Below are 18,785 nucleotides of genomic sequence, written 5' to 3'. Positions count from 1 at the left end.
GATTATTTGTTTTTGTTAGGGTGTGTGTTGTTTTTCACACTTCTTGTTCTTCTTTTACCTCACGATACCCGTGTCTGCGTGCGTGCGTGTGACTGTGTACGTAAAACATTTAATACAATTTTTTTTTTTTTAAATTAATGAGCATTAAATTTATTAAAGGTGGTGCTTTTAATTTTAAATTTGCTATGAATTTCAGATGTGTTGGTGCTGTTGATATTTATTCATCCTGCACGCCGGACTATTTAAAGCTAGCTTTTGACAAATCTCTGTGTGGAGGAATTTTCGATCCAGATGGGCCGTTCACCGCCTGTCGTCAGTCACAGATTAACACCGATCTGGCGGCCATTTACTACTTCCAGTGCCTGCACGATTTCTGCCTCACAGATGAGACTGCCGCGTGTGACGTGCTGGGAGCCATGGCGACCGCGTGTAACTTACAGGCAGAAGTCTTGACCTGCTAGGCCCTAATCCATATTGCAACAAAATTCATATTTGTGTTCAATGTCGTTCTACAAACGTTTGGACCCGCTAATCTTGCATGATACAGACGTTTTGACCTCGATAAAGTTTTATAGTTTTGTGTATAATTTGACCTGCTAATCTAAATTGCAATAAGTCTTGGATTAATTTTGTGTAGTTGTTCTACAGTCGTTTTGACCTACTAATCAATGTTGCAATAAATGTGATATTTGTGTTGTGTCATTCTACAAACGGTTTGACCAGCTATGTTGAAATAAAAAAATATTGTATTAATTTTGTGTAGTCGCTCTACATGTTTTGACCTTTGAATCCATGTTGCAATAAGGCTTGATATCCGTGTATACGGTTCTGCATTTTGACTGGTTAATTAATCTTGCAATAAGACTTACATTCGTGTACTGTGTAGTTCTACAAAAAATTTGACCATCTAATCCATCTTGCAATAAAAGAAATTTTAAAAATCTTATAATAGTCGTAGTGTTCTGTAGATGTTACAATAAGTCTTGATGATATTCAAGTACATTTGTCTTACATATATAACACAGTGTCAATTGTCAGGATTCAATTTTGAACCCCATCTCCCTTGAAACTTGTATTTCCCCCTGATATTACTGAAAAAGAACAATAGTACAAACAAGGTACTCAGATAATGATTTATTTTTCTGGAAGACTATTTCATCTATAACTTGACAGAAAAATCTGATATATATGATTTTCAATGATGATTCCTAGACTAATCTAGATGTTCATATTATTTTAAAATATCAGATACGTAAGATATGAATAATAAATACTGGACACAATTTTTAGTTTCATAGCTTTTTCTTAAAACTAAAATAAAATAAAAATATATACTGTTAAAATACATTTATGTATAAATAAATATAAATTTAATAACAATAAAACAGAAAAAGGTTATTTTCTAACAAAACTTCGAAAGTTATACCAACTCAATGACATAATCATAATATAAAATCTCAGTCACTCTGTCTAATATATTGAATATTTCAACTAAATTAAAGAATTTAATTGAACTTGGAACATAATCGATGTTGTATGAACATAATCCATGATGGATGAACAAATCCATGTATGAACACAATGCATGTGATCACTAACTTGGTCTATGAATTTCTGAGAATTCGGTGAGCACATTGTAGCTGCCTATGTACATATTTACATAGCTGAAATATTTACAAATAAATAGTTCTATCAAATGTGTACATAAATCGTACACACAAATAGGCAGTTTATTTACATGGGTGGGTTTATGGCACTGTGGATATATATATTAAAAACTTGTCAGGCACTTTTGTTTGTATTTCTGGATAACAACACTACAGTGTCCTGTCTAGATTCACGACTGTGACGAAGAAACCATAGACATTTTGGATGCTCTTGTTCGCAGGTATTCCAACACCACGGGTACCTTCTCTAGCTTCACCTTGACAAAATTTGGCAGAATGTCACTTTGATGGTACCTGTAAACAAAAAGGATCTATATGTAATTTCATTCTTTTCAAATGAGAATTCTGCTGGCATTATGGTGAGGCGGAGCTACGAGTGTATATATAAATTGATGCTGTCAATAATTTTTTTTATATATATATATATATATATATATATTTAACTTGGCATCACTTGAATAGTTCAATACTGTTATAACTGTTTTTGTGTTTTATATTTCTATAAAACATTAGCATATCCAGAATGATATAAACGAGATTTGGAGTCGTGTTTTGGGATGACGGGCAAATATAAAAAGTGGTGCTGGTGGGAAAGATGTGTGATTGGCATAGGGGCCATGACCATATGCTCCTAACACACTGCTACACCAGTGCTATAAAATATAATTTTTCACTTCAAAATGCAGAAAACAAAAATACTTATTTAAATACCTTAAAGTCTGGCCGTGGTGGTCCATGAATGTGACTGTAGTGGCAGTCGACTTCACTCCAAGTTGCGTGCCATCATTAAATTTCACCCAGATTTCACCATTTGAATGCTGTAAGACAAAGAAGAATCAAATATAGTTTGATTATCTGTATTTATGACTGATTACTGTTGGACATTCACATAAATTCACATAAAACAATATGATCAATAATAATATATTCCAGAATCTTTGAAGTAGATTAGTAGGAACAGTTGCATATATCTTTGGCTTGTATTGTAGGATATTATTTTTCATCATTTTATAATTACCAGTGAAGTCGTATGATCTCTTACAGTGCATAACAGTAACAAAACAGGTGGCTCCAGTGGTTTCCCCCCCATAATGGGAGATTTTGGCAAATTATAATACAAGCAAAATCTATCCATCCACCAAACCCAAAATGAATGTCTCCAGTCCCTTACGAACAATCCTAGCACATCACTGTCAAAGTTCAGTACAAAAATGCATTAATTAGTAACACTTACAAGTCCCTATTTTTTGGGGGCGGGGGGGGTCTCCAAAGTTTTATATTGAGTTGTTTTTTTGTTACATATAAAAATTTCCCAGACATAGGCAATTAAAGTAAAGTACATATAATTATGGTAAACTGCTGTTCTTTACAGCAGATAATGTAATAAAACGTTACGAACCTGTGATGCCCATCCAATGTTTGGGACAAACATCTGCTGAATGACTTCTGAAGCTGCCTTACGTACCACGCTGCCACCCGCGCTCAGATCAGACGACGTACTTTTCGTCGTCGTGGACACTTGTGACGTCAGTGTTGTATTCTGTGTTGATGTCATACAAGATACAGCTCGACTGTTGCAGTCTGTCACATTACTGATGACTGTACCATCAAACGATGACATCTAAGAAGGCAAAAATATTTACATTGTTAGCAGTGTCACTCAGGAATGAGGGATTGATTTACACATCAACGTATTTAATATAAGAATGCATGTTTAACAACACACAGGCACAAAAAAAACAAATCTGAATGTTTAAATATCATTTCATTACAAAAATATACAGATGTCAGTTCAGATGACATCAATGAAGAATTATGTTTCATTAGATTATTCAAAGTCATCTGTTTTGTCTTTATCATTACCATTACGCTAACTATAGCAACCGCATAAAGAAACCAAAAATATGAATTTACACAATCGGATACTTTTTGCTGTTCAAACTATTAAATAATTAACTTTCTTTTTTCCAAACTGTCACATGTATTTTTTTCATTATCATTAACATTACCATTACCTTGGCAACTGCATAAAGGTACAAAAACTATGAATTTACAGTATCTGGTATTTCATTCTCTTCAATTAGTAAATATTTGTTTATTTATTTCTATAAACTGTAACATGCACCTCTAGTATTAAACAGTATAATTTATGAAGGTCATACCATAGGTGTGGACGGTTTCATTTGTGAGCACTTGGTGTCGTTAGGGTCTGACGAGGATCGTGTGTCAGAGGTCGTGTAGCTAGACTTGCTGATGTCCCCGAGACTCGACGAAGGCCGACGACCAACGATTACTGGGAACAACTGGTCCTTACTACCGCTGGAACCCTGTATCTTGCTGATCACTGACTCAAGGGTGAAGCACTGCTTTCGGGTCTGGAAATGGCAATAAATATATATTAAAATAAACATCTAAAACATGAATTACACAGAACCAAATGTCTTGTCTACCATAAACTGTATAAATTTATGATGTAAAATGTATTATTAATAGTCCTATTGATAAAACCCCAACTTTAAAAAAAATAAAAATAATTACTACCATTCAGAGGTGCAACTATGACCCAAGATGACTTGATTTACTAACTTGTAGTTTGTAAGAAATGGAAAAGAAATTGAAAAGCTGACAAAGCTTCCCCCGTCAACATAAAGGGAGTTAATTTGTGGAAACCTGTCAGTGGTAGCTAGGCCTTAGCAAGACAAGGGTAGTTAATGTGCATCAGGCTTTATAGTTTCAACTTACATCTTGAACATATTCAAGGATTTCTTTTGTGTCAGCACTTAGGTGCTGGTCAATGGCGCCTTGAGATTCTAAAGACAGTGACGTTCCATTACGCTCAATAATGCGCATACCCTTGGAGTTGGCTGTGAACTTCGATCCTACAATGAAAAAAGAAAATGATGCACAAGTTGAAACACATTAGGCCAAGTAAAAAAAATTGTTTGGTTCCTGTTACATGCCAAAACAAATAGGGTAGGTAGGTAGGGAAACCCCCCCCCCCCCCCATTTTCGAGCTAATATTTCCTGAATAGTATAGCAGATTAATATATTAAAAGCTCTTTCTTTGTGTTACAGTGCAACTGACAATACATACTCTAATGAGAATCATTAATTATTTTCTATATTAAAAAAAAACATGTCGTAACCTAGTCAAACCACAATCGGTATTAATGTAAACACCACCTAAGTCTAATACTACACGGTAAGGTTATAAACTACGATAACACTAAAATAACACTATAATTTGTTCATTGAAAAAAAGTTTTAATATCAAAGGTCTGATCCACAACATGGTTACACGCCTCACAACTACAGCAACAACACTGATCTTCCCGGCCTATTTCATTGCCAGTATTGCAGTAACAAAATGTACATCATGAACACAACGAAGATGTCAATAAAAATTAACAAAATATGTTAACAAAAAGATCTCCATACTAACTATCCTCATAGCAGAGATATCAAAAGAAAACCACTATTTTCAGGAAAACAGTTTCCCTTTTGGTCGTCCATAAGGACACTGCACAGTATCTTTGCACTGTTGACAAAGAGGTAAAACAGGTTTGTATTTTTGCTTTTAAAGGTCTGATCCACAACATCGTTACACCCCCTCACAACTACAGCACTGCAGACGCTATTAAATGTGAAAAGAGTTGTCATTTCTTAAGGTTTTGGGTACTACCAGTTCATTTCAAATGCCATGGATATCATCATATTTAATAATAAATACAAGGGTTATTTGTCAAACAAATGCAAAATATTGATAGTTGATGTCTAAATATTTAATTTAAGTAATCTTTTCAGCATAATCGGCTATTTTCATGTTTACTCTTTATGTTTAACATTGAATCGTAACTCGGTATTTCTAGAAGTTCGATTACGTTTTAGGGAATTCCCCTACCAAAATAGACTGGAAATTTGTATCATTCTGCTTTTTAACAATAAATTAGCATAACATTTTGAAGATTGGATTCACAAGTTCCGAGTAGTTCCGAATGAGTACGAGAACACGTCCGAGAGCATGTGGTGTCAATGGCGTCTTCCATTTACAGAGTATAATGTCAAAAATGTGCTCATTCAAATCAAATAATATTACACATGTATTTAAATCAATTTCAAATGAAACGACATTCAAGGAATCGGAACACCTCGTTACATTCCGCTACGCTTATATTTCATGGAAATGTACGAGGAGTTCCGAATGGCTCTCGGAAGCTTTTCATTTGGAACTCTTCGAAGTAAAATTGCGCGAAGTGTTCCGGGTCCTCTGGTAACGAGATCTTGGACTGACAGATCTCGTGGCATCTCTCTGCAGTTGTTGTTTTTAGAGTCGACGAAAATTATGATTGATATTAATGGATTATTAAATAAAATAGGTGGAAAAAAAAAGGGTGGGGAAAAGGTTAAAAAAAATTTAGGGTCGGCACCAAAAATTTTGGGATGGTTGGGTAACCGGAACCAAACAATTTTTTTTACTACGCCTTAGTACAATATAAAAAATTAAGTTACACAATAATGAAATCATAGGTAACATCATTTTCAAATTTATATCTTAATACCATATCTTTACTCTCATGTCCCAACTATACAATAATAATAAATATTGGTAGTGTAATTTTATAAAATTATTATTATCATATTAATTTTTTTTATATCAATTCAAATATTTCTACGTTATATTAAATTGCCTAGCATACCTACTAGTTACAATATCTAGCTTCAGTACAACAATATTTCAGTTCATCAGACTTGCTAATCAAAATATGTAGCATGCAAGATATGCCTGTCTATCTAATTACATGTCCAGTAAAATTATCATACTGAGTCCTTTTCACTAGTATTGTAAAATTTCAAATTACCATCATAAAAGACAGCTTCAAAGTCAGGATCGGGTGAGTTCTCCATTAACATGCACTTTGCCCGGCGAGTGTAGATTGTCACCTTTGGTGTCTTGGATCTCACAAGATTCACAAACCTGTAATACAAGCAAAAATAAACATTGGTGATTCTATCTCCATAAGATTAAACATTAAAATATATTATCTAGAAAGGGACCCAAAAGATTCTTAAGATGAAAATAGTGTTATGGAACCAGCTAATTTAATGTCACTGATTGCTGACTATGCTTGTGTCTTGATGTGTTTTTCTGTTGTGTGGAAACAAAAGCAGAAGATATACAAAAGTTTTAAAAAAAGAGATAGATTTTGACAAATGAGAGTTTAGTAAATTGTATATTGGTAGGTCAAAATGGTCAATAAATGGGGCATCTGGCTTGTCCGTTGATTTCCAAAACTAATACTTTAAAAAATGCAATAATACTTAGTAAAAAAAAAGGAACGATTGTAGCAGTTTTAGAAAATTTAGCAACAGCATTAATTAACAGCTTGGCTTTGGGTGAAAACAAAAACTGTGTAAGTACCTTGTAGCATACTGGTACTTCTTGTAGTATTTCTCTGGCATGGTACCAAAGGTGAAGGTTTTCAGGGGACCTTGACCTGGCGACGGAGGGTCATCAGCGATGAGGACCCCATGGCCGTTGTTGGGCTGGAAGATGCTGATGTGCTGACCATCTGATGAGATGGAGAAGACCTCGATCACCTTCTCCTGTTTGCCTTTGTGACGGACAAACTCCAGACACACTTCACCCGACTCCAAGATGTTTACCTGCAACAGTCAATGGACCAGATATTTGAAAAATGCAACTTAATTTATCCTTCCAAACTAAAACGTTAATATGACTCATGAAATAATATGCATAACTAGCAAGACAAATTTTTTTATTTCCCTTTCACCATGGTTCACTGCAGGTTACTAACTTTAGCGAATTCAATTTCAGGTAACAAAAAATATACAATATAGATATTTGACAAAGAACTTTTTTTTTATACAACACTACTATATTAAATATGAAATTACCCACAAAGAAATGTGCTTAGTATAAGAAAAAAAATACTAAGGCCACCCTAATTGTGAAATTTCTTACGGTCCACCAATCATTAAAATACACATACCACAGCATTTTTCGTTTTCTGTCTTATTGGCCTCAATCGGTCGCAGTTCAATGGTGCAGAGAGCTCGGTAACAGCTGCACTCTTCTCCTTGCTCTGCTGATTCTTGTACTCCCGAGACGAGCTCGTTTTGACACACGAAACCACATCTCTCTCCGACAGTTCCACGCGGTGTCCGTATGGGGACTGGAACTCGATGGGTCCCGCAATGTTCCTCAAGTGCGACGACAAACCCCCGTACTGAACACTGTTTCCGTTAGAATTACCGCCCAAGTGGCCATTAGCAGACACAGGTTCCTGTTCATGCAAGCTGCCGGGTTTTGAATCGAACGTCAAGACTTTCTTCGTCGCCTGCAGACTGAACTGACCGTCCTGGGAGGAGTGGTCGGAGACATTGTTCAGATACGTCCTCACAAAGTCCCCGCCACTGCTGACCTCCGACGGCACGGCCGGACTTTGAAACTTTCCAGTGCTATTACTGTGGAATGAATTACCGCAAGATAGGCTCGACGTGCTTGGAGTACAAGAGTTATGGTCCTGGTACCGTGTGGGATCGAACTGGTGGACGCCACCCAGACGGTTTGATAACACGTAGTCATTTTGTGTTTTCACACTGTCTACAATATTTTCCTGAGATGTTTTTCGCATCACATCATGTTCGTTTGTAACCTGGCTGTGTGGAAAGCCCATGTTATTGCTGCCTTCATAGCGGTGTTTGGCAAAGATCATCTCAGCTTCTTTTTCACTGCAAAATAAGATTATTAAACTGATAATCGATGGCAAATTAGGTTAAATTGACTTTAAAATTATACTGAATATAAAATCATTAATGACCTAGAAATGTATTTCTTATTATTACTCTCAATGAGGAAAGAAACTTTTAGGAATAGGACCTCAGAAATTTATAAAATTAATTATGGAGATATGGAATTTAGCATATAAAAAGATTATAATGAAGATAGAGTAAAACTCCTCTAAACCAGACACCCATGGGACCAAGTAAAAAGTCCAGTTTTAAGAGGTATCCGGTTTAGAGAGGTTCTCTTCTGAACATTTAAAAAGGGACCATAAAAAATGTCCTGTTTTGAGAGGTTTCACTGGATAACTTTTAGAAAGACAAAGATATAACTTCTGAAAACAAATTCAATGTGCAGACCCAAAAATATTTCAGACTTTTCTTTACATTTATGAATTTGTACAAGGAATTATGGAAAAGTGCATATAATAGATAATTTGATGCTAGTGGGTTTCCTCTAAAGAGTCCAATAGCCGATGATTAATAAACAAATATGTGTTAGTTGTGCCACTGAGCTAAATAAACTGTATTCTATTTTAATTGTTCAAAAAGCATTACACACAACCACATGTTGACTAAACCTGATAAATATTTATTTTATTTATCACTTATCAGTGGCCATGCCCTCACAAACTTACCCATGTCTAAGTTAGTTTAAATTTAACAACAAAAAACCTACCTGTCCCGTAGCCGGACTGGCGGCGATGGTGGATGTCTCTGCTGTGAGCTGGTTGTACCATACCCTGTGTAGCTGCCGGTATCGGAACCAGTGTACCATTGGCTGCCCAAGACCCGTTCGTCATCCTCCGATATCTGACTCTGCACGTCTCGGATTGGGAACGCAGGAAATGGCTTCCCCCTCGTACTGACGGCAGAACGCCCAGACAAAACGGTAGCCATGGTGCCACGACCACTATCCATAGACAACTCAGAATACTGCTGCAAGACAAACAATTTTTTTTTAAATATAAAATTATTAAGGTCTATAATCATGAAAACAAAATACATTGAGGAAATTAACAGAGTCCCCATTAATTGAGTTAATTATAAATATTGATCGGTAGTATATTTAAAAGTAATATTATATGTTATATGGAATGACTTAGTGGGTTAAATATTCCAAGTTCCGTATATTGAAAATATTAACTTGCTTTCGCAACGAAGTTCTCAAACTGCACAATATAATTACGAACTGAAATACATTTTATACCATATCAGTGTGGCATGGAACAATCAACCTCAGTGGAGCAAACATGATTACTGTGCTTGCTCTGTCTCGAAACCCACAAGGGAGTTATCCACAAACACTGAACTCAACTAGCTCACTATGAAGAGCTCCTCAGTTTACTCTCAGCACTGTGCTACAAACATCTGTGTATCTTTTACTTCATCACTCTGTCAACCAAACACACTCTTTGTTGGTCAGAAATACTGTTTGGCTGTCACTAACTAGTACCATCTACAGTCTCATGAGTACAATATTCACACTCGCTACCAGCATACAACTGTTTTTAACACATAACGGTAATCACTAACGACTAATTTACTTTCATTCACACAAACTATTTATAATACAATACAGTATACTGAAAAAAGGTTGGGTTTCTTTTTAATTTTATTATTAATAATTAATATTATGAACTCAATATATAGTTGCTTAAGCGAAAACTGAAAACAACTGGGTTTAATCAGCATCTTATGTGGAAAATGGTACTGGACTCTATTCACAAGACAGTTTAACTAATACAAATTTTTTTTTTTAATACTACCATTGGCCAGAATCTGTAATAGGTAAACATGATTCAAGTGAGACTTCAACCAAACTGTAATGAGACATACCCTGAAGTCCATGTTATACCAACTTTGTTAACTGTTAAAACAATTCATCACAGCTAATTACAAAATCTATTCTTTTACTTAATTACAAATTTTAGTTCTGATGATGCTAGCGTGCAATTATCGTCGTTAGTCACACCTTGTTAAGCACGTAACCATGTTTCTGAGGTAAATACTTGATCAGGTTAACGAGCAAACCAGATTGATAGCAACCATTGTCACGGTCCATAAACCAACAAATTAAAATTGTATAAACTGTAAACATAAGTTGATGTCTTGTTCCTTGTATTGAGTTGGTCTTAGTTCTAAAACTTGCTCTACATCTATAATTCTAAAAATAATAAATAAATAAATATATCTAATTACCTTGTGTGAATTGGCTTTATTTAATACTGATGTCTTTGTCATAAAAGAGTGACTAAAAATATCTGAAAATAACAAAAATACATAATATAATATAAATAATAACATAATCTGTTTATAAACAAATAAGTTTTGGTTTCTCTAAGCTAACATTGCACATTTTTAAATAATGATAACCAAAAATAGTTTGATTTAATTTTTTAAACACTATGAGTAAAAGGGGTCCAAGCAGACATTTATTAATATAATATTTTTGCCAAAGTCAACTCTAATCTTAATTCCAGCACACAAAATAGAACTAAAAATAACATGCACAAATACAGCACAAAATAAAAACAGCTAATTTTTTTTTTTTAATATTCAATTTTTGAAAAACAACATAATATTTTGTCTGTAAGTATCTTTCTATAAATTTATTACAAAATTGTAATGTATAAAAATAGAAGCTTAGCTATTTTGGGTATTTAGTCCATCAATGACCAATAATCCTATCAGGGTAATTACCAACAAGTTAATCTGCTAAGTGATAACAGTCACATGACCAGCTGTCAAACAGTTGCTACTGCTGTATCCTTCTGACAGGTGTTTGTTTCACGCACTTACAGGTAGCAGATTTGCATGTTTCAGAAGAATTTTGTGTAAAAAACAAAGAGTCGTCAACCCTAACACAACTTCAAGAATAAAGTGGTGTTGATTACTTCACATCACTAATAAATGATACCAGGGCATATTTTTAACAGGACCATGATGACATGATTGCCAAGTAACAGGATTAATTACACGCACTGTTGAACACAGCAGAACTGTGAAAGTAAGTGGCATGTGTAATGGTGTATAGAGACAAGTTGTTATGTTCACACTCAACACACAACAGATCCCCATGCCAGCCAATTGAGGGGGTGGATTCTTCTACATTCAACATTCTGCCTGAACAGATGGAAGTGTGAAAAATAAAACGACAGATTGCTCAAGTACAATCTTAACAAGTCTTTATTTTTTTTATTGCTGTTGTTGTGCAGCGGCTTAATGGTCAAAATAAAATAAAAAGTATTGGCAATACAAATTATATTTTGTATAAAAAGATTTCACTTTTACAAAATTAATTTAAATAAAAAAAAGTAATTTAAATGAGTTTCTGTAAAAATTTACTTTTCAATCAAACAAACCAGCTTTGTTGATTCCTGTTTGACAAATGTAATATGTATTAAACACAGTCCATCAATGAATTGAAAAACATGAACTTGGAATAAACCAGATATAGATGTACCAAGTATAAAATAGTAAGGACAAATTTTACAACTTCCCATATTTTTTTTAAAATCTGAAACTTGAATAAGAAATCAACATACCTCTTATAGAAATTCTGTCCTTAGGATTTTTACGTAATAAACACTGGATTAAATCCTGTGCGTCTGGTGAGAGATAGTCAGGTACACTATACAGTGCAGTGACAACCAGATTAAGTGTCTTTTTCACTCCGTCAGTATCAAATGGAGGCTGTCCTACTAGAAATGTGTACAGCATGCATCCTAGAGACCACACATCAGTCTCTAAACCATGAGCAGATCGCATTGCAACCTCACTGAAATACAACACACTCAACATATTAAAGAATTTCAATATTATGTATTAGTTTAATGATAATATAATAAAATAGTTTCAGTCACATATATGTAATTATAATTAGGAAATATTTTAATAAACGATTAATAAATAAGAAAAGATAAACATTAATTAACACATTGTCGAACATGGTTACAACTTAAGACATTTAACTTAATGCTTGATGACTTGATAGTGGTTGCTATACACATTACTAATTAATTCACTCATCTGCACATGGTATAACTAATGAAAACAGCTGTAATTAAAAAATGTGCTTTCAAACAAACATTTCAATTAACTTTAGTTGACAAAACATGCCCATTAGTAATAAGCTATGTCAACAGTAGCATCTAATTATTGTCTATTGTTCATATTAATCTGTTTTCAATCTGTTTTAATATAATGGCAAGTAAGGGAATTGCTATGCATTCTGTTGTTCTTGTGAGCTGCCCAGTAATGTTATAAACTGAAGATGAAAGGTACAAAAAGCAGTGGAAAATAAGCTGCTTCACTTACGGAGATATGTAGTTTGGTGTTCCACACATCGTGAAATGTTTTTCATCGGGAACACTTAGCTGTGTTGCAAGGCCAAAGTCAGCAATTTTCTGAAGACAAAAAAATAATTAATAAATAAAATAATAATAATAATAGTACAATTACTAGCATTAATCTGGATGTTTGAAAACAATGAAACCAAGTCTAAATTTCATTCTCACAACGTACTGAACACACTGTTTAAGAGCTTGTGATTAATTGTAAAAAACTGATATTGTTCAAAACATTTCAGGTAATTAATCTAGATAACATAGGAAACAAATAAAATTATTACAATGTAAGCAGTTACACTGTGGAACTTAATTCCATGCTCAAATAATTATGCACAGTAAAAAACAAACCAACAAGTTGTACATGCATGCAAGGTCTGATGTTCCTATATGAAGTTCACTTGTAAGGAAGATTGTGACCCAGACAAGAAAAGTTAATAGATGAACATATGGATGAACAGACAGATGTACAGATGGAAAAAGCTATATCATAATACAGGCATATATAAAAATTATTATCATTACTTTTTTAAAGGATTATTTGATTAATATACTAAAAAAGAAAAAGGTTGTAAAAATGTTGTTTTTAAGATGGGTCTTAGCCGGAGATAAGAGTGTTTAAAACTCACAATGTCCATGTCGCGGGTGAGTAGCAGGTTGGACAGAGTGAGGTCGCGGTGCAGTATCCCGTGTGAGTGCAGATACAGAATCCCCTCCACAATGTTCTTCATGAAGAGACGGGCTGAAACAAAACCAAATCCATCATGTAGTTGACACACATAACAAATTAACAACAATTCGATAGAATTAAATGCCCTGCTTAACATAAAAAAATGTCCAGTGCATCCATAAACCAAGTTTCATTTGTCTAGGACTTATAGTTTGCAAGAAAGTGATCTAACTGCAAAATTTTAAAACAAAAATTGACACTGATACCACCCCCATCAGGAAAGTAATACCTATGTTTTTTTATTTCATATAGGCGAGACCAAAATGTACACAAATTCCTATTATCCAAAATTGCTATGGTTAATTATGTGGGAAAAAAAAAGAAAAAAAAAACTTATATAAATACCTTCATCTTCTGATAAGACTTTGCAGTTGGACTTTAGATATCTCTGTACCTCTCCATTGTGACACATCTCCAGAACCAAGTACACATAGTTTGAGTCTTCAAAATAATTGTACAGCTGAAAAATATTAAATGTACAAAATTACAATCAATTCTTTTATTGAAAAAGAAAATATTCCTTTATGAATATACACTTCTGAAATTATACCTTCAAATCACAGTTGAGAATAAGCATGTTGCTACTAAAAATCTAACTGAAAGGTTATATTTACTGGTGGGTACATTTACAACCAAACCTGTGTTAATCAGTCAGCCAAAGAAGTAAAAATAATTAAGAAACGAAATTTGCAAGGTTTTCTCTTCTTTTTCATCACATTTTATCAGGGAACATTTTATTTTGAAAACTGCGATTTGCAACAGTTTAAAACAGATTATCAACTAATATTTAACATTTTAGACTTGTGTGGTGATCTCTAAAACATACATGTAACACATGTAGTAAATCACACAACTCGATACAGAACCAAATTTTACCTGTATATCACATGTAATGTGCTTGAATATGTTTATGAATGACAAACAATCAGAAATATGATTAAGAAATTCTAGGTGTGCAGGTACATTATGAGCACATAATGTCTCACACAAATATAAATTCCATCTATTAATTTTTTTTAACTCTTATCAACTAACAGACTAATGGCTATATTCAACCATTTCTAATTATAATACAACTGATCTGATTACCTCCAGTACAGCCGGATGCTTCAGTCTCGAGTGAATTTCTACCTCTTTCCTCACTCGGGCGACCATGTTAGCAGCTTTCATTAATTTCTTGTCAATCTACAATCACAGACAACACCGCATTAAAATCTACATATTCACTTGTCTTATAAAATAAAAATACAATGCAGATTAAAACATTAAATTTGTAAAGTCATATTAAAATAGTATTGCTTAGTCATAGGGTACATAAGTTATTAATGGGCTCTAAAAAGGTGTGTATGGAAAAGACTTAAATACTTATATAAATGAGATTATTATCCATACAAGCACTTTTGAAGTACTACGTCAGTGCCTCTTTTCTGTTTGCAAAATAAATTAAAGACAATCATCTAGTTCATTTTTATTAGCCTTTTGTTAATCATTAACTATGAATTCAGGAATATATTTTTTAATAATTTAAAAATTAAAACATATACATGTTTAAGTATTTTAAACTTACCATTTTTATAGCAACTTCCTGTCCAGTTTTATTTGACCTGGCTCGATAGACACAGGCAAAGCCTCCCTTCCCAAGTAAATTTAAAACTTGGTAGTCCTGAAGTAAAAAAATAAAATAAAAATTAATAATTATTATTGTGTAAACATTGTTATTGAACAGTATAAATAAAATTAAACGTGCAAATACAACAAAACAAATACAAACAAGCTGTAGCACATTAAACACAGTGTAATGGTATGGCTTATTATGTATAGGCTTTTTTCTATATTATTTTTCCTTTTTTCAAATTCAATTATTATACTAAACTTACAACAAACCAAAGCTACAGGTACCTGTATTTAATAAGTGATATAGTTAACCTTTAATTCCTTACCTCTAGACTAGACATGACACACGGTACGGAAAATTCACACTGAGCACAGCATATCCAATTGTCCAACATTTCAAAACCAGTAAATGATAAAAATTTATAGTGCTTCTTTTCTACATACAATATATAGATGGACGTTTCCGTTATTGTGTAAACAATCAAGAAAATGAAGATACTAATTAAAGGCCTCAGTGAATCTTTTAGGTATATCCATGACACTGAAATATGCCTGCATAGTAACAACACAGATGTTAAATCAGTGATCAGTGCAAAGTAATTAGCAAAAAAGGCCACCAACAAAGAAGGCCTAATTGGGTCCTGGATTTACCCAACTACAAGTAATGACCTGGAAACAACATCACAAATCAACTGTGGATTCATCTTTAATGATCTATTCCAAGAGTTTAATAGCTTAAATGGATTTTTTTTCATGAGGCGTTCATTTGAAAAAGGTATCACACAGCTAGTTCTGAATTCATAAGCAGAAAATTCCATCAAATTATCCATTAAACTTTATAAAGTTGTGGAAACCCAGTTATTTTATATCAATTATTGAAGGAAAACAGGAATCACACTAGAACAAATTATATTGTAGTAAATTTTTAGGTTATCAGAGAATTTCCTCGAAAATTATTCTAAAGTGGTTAATTAAAAAAACATTATTAGCCCAAAACTATATTATAGCCACTTTGGATAAAAATTACCAATTGGCTAATTGGCAATGGACAGCGGTAATTTTATCAAAATCAGAGATGGTCACCCAGGGAGATTTCTGGAATTTGGTTGATTTGGCGTGGAATGACCCAATTATTAATACTAATAGTCAAATATTTGAATTAAAAAAAAACTTCGACAATTTTACTACTAGTATTAGCTTGAGTACTCTTCCGTTCAAGAGCTCTAGACAGACATCTTGACATTATAATGATAAATCGCTCTCAGTCAGAGATAATTCTACAGCAAAATTAAGTTTTTCTGTACTGAAGTACCTCGAAACAAACGTAGAAAGATATTCACTTAATGTGCGCCTTGCATTAGTGATGAAGCAGTTCGATGCACTGCATAAGTTTCCAGTGCTTATAAATATAAATTGAATTATTTTATTCACAACTCATTGTAGTTGTTATTTGCCAGTGTTATTACTTTATTATATTTGACCGGCCTCGGAGGCATCGTGGTTAGGCCATCGGTCTACAGGCTGGTAGGTACTGGGTTCGGATCCCAATCGAGGCATGGGATTTTTAATCCAGATACAGACTCCAAACCCTGAATGAGTGCTCCGCAAGACTTAATGGGTAAGTGTAAACTACTTGCACCGACCAGTGATCCATAACTGGTTCAACAAAGGCCATAGTTTGTGCTATCCTGCCTGTGGGAAGCACAAATAAAAGATCCCTTGCTGCCTGTCATAAAAGAGTACCCTATATGGCGACAGCGGGTTTCCTCTAAAAAAAACTGTGTCAGAACGACCAATGTTTGACGTCCATTAGACAATGATAAGATAAAAAATCACTGTGCTCTAGTGGCGTCGTTAAATAAAACAAACTTTACTCTTTTTTTTATATTATATTTAATAGTGAACAGAATACTTGTAACACAGACTTTTACCTCAATCAAAACCCATCAAAATCATACTTTTTAGATTTGGGCTCGATTTGGCCCATGAGTAATGTTTAGTTTTTACATCAAATTATACATGTTTATAGTAATTAAACTGCACTAAATATTTATATCTATATATTGTAATATTAAGAACTGTAAAGTACACAGTTGTAACTGATAGGTGACCACGGGTAACACGAAAATAGGTGACTGCCGTGACGCACAAACTGCGGTTGACACGCAAATAGTTGAGTGATGGTGACATAAATAAGCATGTATACAAAACAAGTGTCAAAATACACATTTAAGAGAAATATCAAAGTATATCTGCATATCCATACATCCCCATACGAGTTCACCGTTATTTTTTTACATACGAGTTTTCCGTTCATACGAGTTAGTTTCCATAAGAGTTCACTGCATCCCGATTGTAACCATCAAAATGTCTGTCAAGCTCTCAGAAAGATTTCAGTCTGTTACCCCCACCCCATTATATGTATAAAACAGGAACCTCACCCTAACCCAAACCCTAACAATGGGGGAGGGTGTAACGGACATATATTTTGCCACAATTTTACACAATCATGTGACAATGTCTGAAGTTAATAAAATGAAATTAAAAATCCTTGGAATAATGTAAATACCATGTCTAATCTTAAAATAAACATAAACTGACATTACCTCCATTCTATGGTGACTGTCAGTTTGGAATAGGCATACCATGCTTCATTTACATGATATTTTGATGCTGGTCTTGGATCCACTATAGAAATACACTATTATACAGTAAACCTAATCCAAGAACACTAATTTTTTACTTTACTGTATAATATACCTTTTAAAATATATTATCTGATTTAGTCTAATTTGCCAACCAGAAAACATACAACCGATAAACCTCTCAAATGCTTTTTTGAAATGAGCAGAATCTGACAGGATCAGACATGTTTATCTCGAATTATCTCCCTTGAATATTATTCAAAATAACATTGACTAACTTTACACAAATTTACCTCAATCACTTCACCCATGCCCGTCTCTTTTGGCATATTTGTAATTCAGTTTATTATCGTGCAACTCTGTCAGGTAACCATTCTGATCGCAAATCCAGTTTGCGAGAAAAACAACAAATATTGTCAATGTTTGTACACAATAAAATCCGTTTTAAACTGGCGCCTTGAAATTGTATTGGGCAATAGTCTCGGAGCAAATGCTTATTTATTTTGAAAATCTATTCTCCTACATTTTCAGTCTAACGCAACGACATAATATAATATAAAATACTAAATAGAAAACCTTGAGAAACCGCTTAATATTTGTTGTAACACAAAATATTATATTAATTATTTTCTCCGTAACTACTATGTACATACTACTTTCTATACAATTAGTTGCACATAGTATATGTTGTTCTATGTTCATGTGATTATATGAGGACAAACATTTTCACAAGTGACTGTACAGGCCCGTGAGACGGGTTTTTTTCCTACTCTGTATAAATAAAAATAAAAATCAGACTTGTGCTATCGCACCACCACCCATCCCCCACCACCACCACCCCTAAAGTATTCTCCATCCCAGATATGGTTCCCACAGACCAAGGACTGTAACTTTTGTTAACTTAAATTCAATTTTCAATCAAATATTTAGAATATGGAATAGTATTTTTTAACTTAAATGTAAAACTTAATTACGT

The 18,785-nt window shown here is 33.7% G+C and overlaps 2 protein-coding genes across 3 annotated transcripts in view; one reads left to right on the top strand and one right to left on the bottom strand.

The window, feature by feature from the left end:
- Nucleotides 1-944, top strand: part of LOC121374566 (zonadhesin-like) — a 14,555-nt gene extending 13,611 nt beyond the window's left edge. Inside the window, exon 6 of the mRNA XM_041501670.1 lies at nucleotides 197-944. Within this exon, the coding sequence (XP_041357604.1) occupies nucleotides 197-461 (265 nt within the window). The 3' untranslated portion in view covers nucleotides 462-944. The remainder of the gene's footprint in view (nucleotides 1-196) is intronic.
- Nucleotides 945-1,121: 177 nt separating this feature from the next.
- LOC121375877 (serine/threonine-protein kinase PLK4-like) lies at nucleotides 1,122-18,277 on the bottom strand. 2 transcript variants are annotated; one of them, XM_041503556.1, is made up of 17 exons: nucleotides 18,103-18,277; nucleotides 15,118-15,213; nucleotides 14,640-14,735; nucleotides 13,896-14,010; nucleotides 13,450-13,562; nucleotides 12,792-12,880; nucleotides 12,020-12,252; nucleotides 10,674-10,735; nucleotides 9,151-9,410; nucleotides 7,679-8,420; nucleotides 7,087-7,331; nucleotides 6,527-6,642; nucleotides 4,410-4,546; nucleotides 3,830-4,042; nucleotides 3,067-3,288; nucleotides 2,379-2,485; nucleotides 1,122-1,961 (listed from the first exon to the last, which is right to left on the bottom strand). In XM_041503556.1, the coding sequence occupies exons 1-17, from the start codon at nucleotides 18,136-18,138 to the stop codon at nucleotides 1,838-1,840; spliced, it is 3,006 nt and encodes a 1,001-aa protein (XP_041359490.1). In that variant the 5' UTR covers nucleotides 18,139-18,277; the 3' UTR covers nucleotides 1,122-1,837. The 2 variants fall into 2 exon arrangements, with proteins under 2 accessions (XP_041359490.1, XP_041359491.1); XM_041503557.1 differs by having other exon boundaries at nucleotides 9,151-9,407.
- Nucleotides 18,278-18,785: the final 508 nt, after the last annotated feature.

The sequence above is a fragment of the Gigantopelta aegis genome, chromosome 6 (genome assembly GCF_016097555.1).
Source record: "Gigantopelta aegis isolate Gae_Host chromosome 6, Gae_host_genome, whole genome shotgun sequence".
Classification (NCBI taxonomy): Eukaryota; Metazoa; Mollusca; class Gastropoda; order Neomphalida; family Peltospiridae; genus Gigantopelta; species Gigantopelta aegis.
The sequence above is the reverse complement of the archived record's forward strand: the minus strand, read 5'-3'. Positions and strand labels throughout refer to the sequence as shown.

Bases quoted from the DNA above. Each gene is read 5' to 3' on its own strand.
- LOC121375877 (XM_041503556.1), bottom strand. From the start codon at position 18,138: ATGCCAAAAGAGACGGGCATGGGTGAAGTGATTGAG. The intron at 14,736-15,117 runs GTAAGTTTAAAA...CTGTGATTGTAG, and splicing joins AGGAAGTTGCTATAAAAATG to ATTGACAAGAAATTAATGAA. The intron at 6,643-7,086 runs GTACTTACACAG...CTTGTATTACAG, and splicing joins AAGTACCAGTATGCTACAAG to GTTTGTGAATCTTGTGAGAT.